Genomic DNA, 8930 nt, shown 5'->3' with positions numbered 1-8930 from the left:
ATGGTTGAAACTTTACAGTATTTAATAATAATTTTGTAACCCAGATTAACATATAGGCTATAATTTATGCCAATCTGTGGCACTAAATTTCACGCGGGTGAAGCTGCGGGCAAAAGCTATAGTCTATCCAATATAGCTTGATTAGAATGACGGCTGTCAAACGAATGTGACTAGTGCTGGGTATGTTTCGTACGGTTCACATAAATGTATCGATAAGTTTTCGAAAAAAATATATAAAAAAATGCACCCAATTTTTCTTCATATCTTTATTCATAAAAATGACAATTATGATTTAAATTTAAAGACAGTAAAATTTAAAATTCATGTCAAGGGTGTACAACCTAAGTCGTAGTCATTATCATCAGTGTTCTTCAGTGGTTTTTTCCTCTCGCTAGAGGGCGGTGGGCATCTCTTCTAGAGCAACGGTGCTATGAATACCCAAAAAATTACCGGTGATTGATTTCCGATGTTCGATTATTTAAGAATGAAATGTTTTTTGGTTTTTAATAGTTAACATTTAGAAAAACGTATTACTTGACTTAAATATGTTAAAAAATTAGTTAGAATTGTTAAATATGTTAAAAAATTAGTTTTAATTTAATATGACATTTGTCGATATGTCCCAACACTAACATTTTTGTAACTCGAGATAACCTTGTAGAGACGTCGTTAATACTCTAGCTTGATTTTTATAATTTCGAATTACTACTTATTGGTGTAATTTAACGCTGCATTTACACGAAATTAACATTTTTATTGGAAGCACTGTCGTCGAAAATATTGTTCGTAGGTCAGACGTGAATTATTTCTTGTCCGCCAATATTTAGCTCTCATTGATCGCTACTACAAAGTTATGTCGTTACTTTTGATGGCAGCTGTCATTCTAATCAAGCTAAATTGGATAGACTATAGTATAAAATAAGTTTAAATTACTTAAGGCACTTTTAGTTTATACGAAATTATCCTTTTCAGGTATCTTAGTTGTACTAAGTTAACTAATTGCTACAGTCCTAGCGGTCTTTTTCTTACATAATAAACATAATTTAGATTTTTTAAATCCTCAATTTTTGAGCCGCAAAGCCTTCCCAACATCGCTCCTTAATAAATCATGACAAAGGCCGATAAAGATTTGTGACCGCACACTACACCCTACCTCGTATTGATACGGCGGCCATTATTTCCAAGAAACTTACGCACCCTCGAATATTCCCTCTTAGAGCCTAAGCACACGATACGTTGCGGTGGCGGTGCGTCGACGGAGCGGTGTCACTGCCTCGTCTTAAACTTCGGCCAAACCAACGCGTGCCGTGCAGCGTGCCGTGCAGCCTGCGTGCGCGATGGCGATGGCAATCAGATGCCGTGTAAGGATTTGTAGCGTTCAGATCACATGTACGCGTCCTGTCAAGGTTCAACCAAAAAACAAGTGCAGCCCGCGTGCGCGATGGCCATAGCGATAGCGATTGGCGTTCCTACTGATATTGATCGCCATCGCTATCGTGCACGCAGGCTGCACGCGTTGGTTTGGCCGAAGCTTAAGACGACGCAGTGACACCACTCATAGTCAAAGTCAAAGTAAAAATTTCTTTATTTGTATAGGGCTGCACGCTTTGATTTAGCCGAAACTTCATTGGTCGCGGCGATCTATGCACGCGCAGTGATAGCCATCGCCATTACCACCGACGCGATTTGCACGCGTTGGTTTGGCAGAAGCTTTTCAAAATTAAATATCTGTGGCGGGTTCACGAGCGGTGCGGTGCCGCAACGCAACGCATCGTGTGCTTTGGCTCTTATGCACCGAATATTTTCCTCTTACTGCCGTGGTCAGAATAGAAAATATGACCCGTTTAAAAAATAAGCGTTCTTTGTTATATTTCTTTTTGTGTGGCTATAAATGATATATTGTGCTACCTACTTACGTATAAAATAATAGAATGATAAATAAAATTCTTTGCCTTTATTCTGAGCTACGAGTATATGCAAATAAAATTATTTTCATTGTTTTCTGTTCAGATTATCCTATCCTACTAAATCTTATAAACGTGAAAGTATGCATGGATGTTTGTTTTGTTACTCTTTCATGAAAACATTACTGAACGGATTTTGATGAACTTTACAGTATTATTGGCTATGATTTGTAACAATAAGTGACAACGTGAGCAAAGCCGCGGGCAAATGTTTGTATTAAATGAAGTTGAATAAAAATAAATAAACATGAATAAAAGTGTCATTAATTTATAACGATGTATTAAAATAATAATGAAAGTTACCAAAACATAAAAACAATCTAATCGGGTCATTCACACTCCGCTTCATGCAACAAGATGGCGCGGCGCACGTACCTGAAGTGGTAGAAGCTGAACACCACGATGAAAGAGAAGAAGTATACACCTGGGAACAAAAGAAGATATCTAATAATTCAACAGTATACTACAGATCCGTAGGGCCTCATAAGAAGGCTCAAGGTCACCCAAAGGGCGATGGAGCGGGCTATGCTCGGAGTTTCCCTGCGTGATCGAATCAGAAATGAGGAGATCCGCAGGAGAACCAAAGTAACCGACATAGCTCGCAGAATTGCTAAAATCAAGTGGCAGTGGGCGGGGCACATAGCTCGTAGATACGATGGACGTTGGGGCAGGAAAGTTCTCGAGTGACGACCACGGGCTGGTAGACGTAGCGTGGGCAGGCCTCCTACTAGGTGGACCGACGATCTGGTAAAGGTCGCGGGAAGAGTCTGGATGCGGGCAGCGCAGGACCTCCATTATGGAAAACCTTGGGGGAGGACATTTGGCTGAAACGAACGAACGAACGAAGTATACTACATTTCAGCACATATAGCTCATAAAACTGATGGCTATTGGGGCAGAAAAGTTCTCAAGTAGCGACCACGTGAACACAATATGGCTCGTAGAAATTATTGCTGCTGGGGCAGAAAAGTTCTCGATTTGCGACCAGGAACTGGAAAACGTAGTTATAGGCAGGCTTACTCACTCGATAGACTGACAATCTAGTCAAGGAGTGTTTCAAGATTATCAAAAATTTCAAGAGACTGACTTTAAAATTTAAAGAGGGTCCTTCCACATACAAACTTGTTATATTACCTCTAACTAAGAATGATGACGACTTATTAATATTTACCTGCCCCAAGGAACGTGAATAGACCACTGACGCAAGCCAAATTGGCCAGCCTGTGTTGCTCATCTTTGATTTTCGCAGCTGCAACAACAAAAATAAATAGGTATATTAGACTGATAGCTAAATGGTTCCACTTCTGTAGAGGCAAGGTAGCGCCCTCGCCAAGACGTGCGAGAAATACCTCTGTAGAAGAAAGAAATCGACGCTATGTATGCCAAATAAGCGACATCCAGATGTCTGAAGATGGACTGAAGGTTTTTTTTGTGAAAGAATTTGTCAGGGTAGCTTACCATCCTTGAACCGTATACAGGCGCGGCCGATCTTGGTCATAGCCAGGGTTAGTATGCTCATCCATACCATCGCAGCCACCAGGAGGTATACCTAGAAAAGAAAGACTTCAGCGTCAACTGCTACACATCCTATGACCCACTGAGAAAATACTAAGCAACGGTTTGTTTATCAGATTTTTATCAATTCCCATTGCCACTTGGGCTTGTCCTAAGTCTGTGACATATTTAAGTCAGTCGCCATAACGCATGTTTGGCAATTCCAGCTAGAGCTTGTTTCCACCTTTTGCTTGATCATCACTTTCTATCAGGTGAGATGAAGCCCAAGAGCTTCCCGGTTGTAGAAAAGAAACAATGTAAGAATCAGTTGGCTTTTAATTTATTAACCCTTTCCCGTCTAGGAAATTCTACGCTTTTATAAAAAAATGTGTCTATTCTGCTTTAAATTAAGGGGATCTAAATAGGGCTCTATTCTACTAACTATATCGTATATTATAATATAGTTAGCATGTCAGTCTGACCAGCATAGCGCGACAGTTCTCCGTGAGAGCCACGACGATGAGCAGCACTCCTGCGCCGGTCACTCCGCTCAGGACCGCGCCAGTCGCTATGCTCATGACTGGAAGATAAGCAAAAATATATCCAGCATCTTCATTAACCCTTTAGTTCAGATTTAAGGGATAGTCACATTGATCGCTGTTATACTCTAGCTAGAAGAACTAAATCCTATAGGTGTTTTCCGCTAGTCCACTAGAGAAGAATGATGATGATGAAGAAAATGGTAATAGTATTTCAATACTCACATTGCGACATAGGAGTTTGGTGCATTTCATCGTATTGTTTTCCGTGCGTTAGAATCAGCGTCAGTAAAATCGATCCCACAAGCACCTGCAACAATTTTCGTTAAGAAAGGAAAAGAAGAAGGAACTAGTATTATGAACTCAGTCAAGAATGGTAGTGGACCGACGATCTGGTGAAGGTCACGGAAATCACCTGGGTACGGGTAGCGCAGGACCAGTCATTGTGGAATTCCATGAGTGATCTATATTTTACGTGATATACAGGGTGTCCCGTAATGTAACGTCAAGCCGGAACTGGGTGTTGAGGCCAGTTGTGCTGGTTATCAGAAAAATATAAAAAAAAATCTATGTGGCATATTTTCAAAATAATAGGCATTTAAAAAAAATCTAAATATTCTACTCCAGGTGACGGTCCTTTTACTCGTGTTGCCACAAATCCTCACTTTTTCCAAATTTTTTTTTTGTTATGTAACCCTGAATAATGCTTCTCTAAATTGTTATCAAAATTACAAAACCAGCTGCTCCAGCTTGGATGAAAAAAATACACTCGTGAGCAAAAGTATGGAATCACTGACATGAAGTTGTTTCCACGCGATCTTGTGTACTAACGAATTTGTTAGGAACAAAAAAAGTGGCACCATTTTAAAGATTAAACTTTTATCTTTAAATTGATACCAAATTCATTTAAATCACACCACTATTTAAAAAGATATCCCGGCTGATGTGAAGAAGTAACGAAAAAGACATGTATCAACTGTTTGAAACGTCGCGAGTTGCGGCCTATTTACCCCCTATAAAAGCACGCGTTTTCGGATTTTTGCTTTCACATGTTGATTCATACACATCTCCGCTTCTTTTGACACTTTACCTGGGATTCTACATCTTCAGAAGCAGCACAAATCGTTGCACTATTGCAAGAAGGGCTCAGCCAGCGGGCTGTCGTACGTCAGCGCCACATAAGCCAGTCCTGGGTTTAGAAAGTTTTAAGACGCTTTCGGGAGACTGGTGGCTTTATCCCGAGACCAAGTTCTGAACAGCGCCGGTGCACATCGCAGAGGGAAGACCGTTTTTTCATGTCAACCTCTCTATGAAATCGTCATTTGACTGGAATCGACGTCCAGCAAGAGCTCAGAAATGTTCGTAGGATAGCTGTTAGCGAGTAGACAGTTTGTCTAAGATATAAGCAATAGAATTTGACTCTAAAAAGGCCTGCCACAGGCTCGAAACTGACGGCAGGTCACCGATAAGCACGCTTTCAATTTGCTCGTACACATCTCGATGGGAAGTCGAGCAAGCCACCCCCATAAGCCACTGTTTCAGCGAACCAGCACTGCACAAATTCGCTCCTCAGGCCGCCTATAAACCCGACCTCGTCAACTGCTGCCCTGCAAACACAGTTTGCATTCATCGGAGAACAGAACTCGCCTCCATAACTCGCCTTCCCATCGAGATGTGTACGAGCAAATTGAAAGGGTGCTTATCGGTGACCTGCCGTCAGTTTCGAGCATGTGGCAGGCCTTTTTGGAGTCAAATTCTATTGCTTATATCTTAGACGAACTGTCCACTCGCTAACAGCTATCTTACGAACATTTCTGAGCTCTTGATGGACATCGATTCCAGTCAAATGACGATTTCATAGAGAGGTTGACATGAAAAAACGGTCTTCCCTCTGCGATGTACACCGGCGCTGTTCAGAACTTGGTCTCAGGATAAAGCCACTAGTCTCCCGAAAGCATCTTGAAACTTTCGAAACCCAGGACTGACTTATGTGGCGCTGACGTGCGACAGCCCGCTGGCTGAGCCTTTCTTGCAATAGTGCAACGATTTGTGCTGCTTCTGAAGGTGTCGAATCCCAGGTAAAGTGTCAAAAGAAGCGGAGATGAGTATGAATCAACGTGTGAAAGCAAAAATCTGAAAACGCGTGCTTTTATAGGGGGTAAATAAGCCGCAATTCGCGACGTATTAAACAGTTGATACATGTCTTTTTCCTTACTTCTTCACATCAGCCGGGATATCTTTTTAAATACTGGTGTGATTTAAATGAATTTGGTATCAATTTAAAGATAAAAGTTTAATCTTTAAAATGGTGCTACTTTTTTTGTTACTAACAAATTCGTTAGTACACAAGTTCGCGTGGAAACAACTTCATGTAAGTGATTCCATACTTTTGCTCGCGAGTGTACATTATTCCCAAAAAAAAATTCAAAATAAAAATTTTGCCTAGTTTAAACTGACTGTACTGAAAAAAAAATGAACTACGCGAGTGTGGCAAGTGACGTCATAGTTTGGCGCATTTAGTAAGGATTCCAAAATGGTATAACACTTGGTAAATTTTTGCTGTAATTGTCGACAATTTTTGGTTTTTTGGAAATAGTCCCGTTTTTAACTTTATCTACCTTGGTTAAAAAATATTATTCTAATGTGCCCACAATTCAAGTTTATGTGACTGACTACCGTACAGTCAGTCACAGAAACTTTTGTCACCATGACAGTAATTAGTAGTTGACATACTGTGACAAAAGTCACCCGTGCGCGCGCGCCTTTACTACCTGCTCTGCCTGCACTTGTACTTGGTAACAGGGATAATAAGGATATGAAGTTTCGGTTATGGATACGGTTACGGATATTAGAATAATATTATACCGGTTTCGGTTACGGTCACGGATATGAAATCATTTCAGATTATCCGAAAGTTTCGGATAATTTCGGTTACGGAATTATTAGAATTTAAAAATGTAGGTATAATACAAATAGCAAGATGCTGCGTGAGCGTGACCCACATAGCTAATTTATGTACCAACTAAGACGACACCTATGTATGTTAAAGGTAAAACAGGCTGGCATATTAGATGTTGCCAGAGAATGCCAGACAAGTTGGTAACAAATATTAAGATTTAAGATACAATTCCAAGACGGGCCGCAGACCGCAAACTGCAACCGCAAACTGCAAAACTATGAAATCGGCAGCGTGGCATTGCAGCTGCGGCGTGTATACTGCAGATTTCATAGAGTTTTGCAGTTTTGAATTGTACCCTTAGACTCCGCCTATATCCGAAACTATCCGTAACTTTTGAATCAGTTTCGGTTACGGTTATGGATATTTTTTTATTTCGGATATCCGATAGTTTCGGTTACGGTTACGGATATCCATAACATCCCTGCTTGGTAAGATGGCCCTCTCCGTCCCGCTCATACCTTTTAAAATGGCTTCTCCACCTCACTTAAGCCAGAAACTTGAATTTTGGGCACATTAGAATAATATTTTTAACCAAGGTAGATAAAGTTAAAATCGGGATTATTTCCAATAAACAAAAATTGACGACAATTACACCAAGATTTTACAAAGTGTTATACCATTTTGGAATCCTTACTAAATGCGCCAAATTATGACGTCACTTGCCACACTCGCGTACTACAATTTTTTTTCAGTACAGTCAGTTTAAACTAGGCAAAATTTTTATTTTGAATTTTTTTTTGGGAATAATGTATTTTTTTCATCCAAGTTGGAGCAGCTGGTTTTGTAATTTTGATAACAATTTAGAGAAGCATTATTCAGGGTTACATAACAAAAAAAAAATTTGGAAAAAGTGAAGATTTGTGGCAACACGAGTAAAAAGACCGTCACCGGGAGTAGAATTTTTTGATTTTTTTAAATGCCTATTATTTTGACAAAATGCCACATAGATTTTTTTTTATATTTTTCTGATAACCAGCATAACTTGCCTCAACACCCGGTTCCGGCTTGACGTTACATTACGGGACACCCTGTATATTCGAACGATATTTTACGTGAGACTTGACTATTTCTGACCCTTCTGTTGCTACTGGTTACTGGACAATTCCCATCTCTCGTTCCTATTGTAACTCCTGTGTAGCAGGATTTACAGCTTGACCGCCAATAAGACCCAACCAGTGAAGGTCAAGTTTGTCCCAGGGGAAAGTTAAACTGTCATGCAACGAAATTAATCAGAAGAACATAAGAGGAGTTCGAAGTTTAAGGTTGACTTCTGGTTTGTAAATAACACTTACCTGGCAAAATGCAATGAGGAGTACCCCAGGGAACAGGTTGCAGACCCCACAGCAGCTCTCAAAATGGCACCCTGGCTTGTGGACAGCAAAATGGAGAGGAGCATGCGTTGAACTCCTACTGGAACTCCTCCCACGCTTGTCGCTAGACTTCGTCAGCTCTTCGGTTGTACTTTTCGGCATGCTGGCAAGTTACTTCTGGCAATTCTTCTGGCAATTAAATTGAAGACGCGGAAAACATGATCTGAAAACTTTGCTGTGACGTCAACTGTCAGGATTTACAAATGACATTTGCTAGTTTTTTTAATGTTATGGCGACTGTAAAAAGTTCCAAATACGTCATGGAAAAATAATAAAAGGCTCTCCGCTAAAACTCGCGCGGGTGCATGGAGAGGGTACAGTCAGCGTCCAATAGTTCGTGACACCCAAACTGGCCAAGAAGTTGACAACACAGCCTTATTCCAATGAGGGCTATCGTTTTAGCGCTCACCAGTTAGCGGCACTGTAGAGTAAGGTCCTGTCACTTGCTAATAGCGAAGACAGTGGCACCAACTGGTGAGCGCGAAAGTGGTAGGAGGACTATCGTATTTGCACTCATCAAGATGGCGCCACTGTAGAGTAAGGTCCTGTCAATCGTCAGGGGTGCCAACTGTTAAGTATAAAAACGATAGCCCTCATTGTAACA

The 8930-nt window shown here is 40.6% G+C and overlaps 1 protein-coding gene across 1 annotated transcript; it reads right to left on the bottom strand.

Moving 5' to 3' along the window:
• Positions 1 to 2245: 2245 nt before the first annotated feature.
• LOC135082204 (uncharacterized) lies at positions 2246 to 8514 on the bottom strand. The gene is made up of 6 exons (XM_063976972.1): positions 8249 to 8514; positions 4223 to 4307; positions 3941 to 4038; positions 3423 to 3513; positions 3136 to 3213; positions 2246 to 2388 (listed from the first exon to the last, which is right to left on the bottom strand). The coding sequence occupies exons 1-6, from the start codon at positions 8426 to 8428 to the stop codon at positions 2294 to 2296; spliced, it is 627 nt and encodes a 208-aa protein (XP_063833042.1). The 5' UTR covers positions 8429 to 8514; the 3' UTR covers positions 2246 to 2293.
• Between the last annotated feature and the right edge of the window lie 416 nt (positions 8515 to 8930).

Source organism: Ostrinia nubilalis, chromosome 21 (genome assembly GCF_963855985.1).
Source record: "Ostrinia nubilalis chromosome 21, ilOstNubi1.1, whole genome shotgun sequence".
Lineage (NCBI taxonomy): Eukaryota > Metazoa > Arthropoda > Insecta > Lepidoptera > Crambidae > Ostrinia > Ostrinia nubilalis.
Note: the sequence above shows the minus strand (reverse complement) of the source record. Positions and strands in the feature narration are given on the sequence as shown.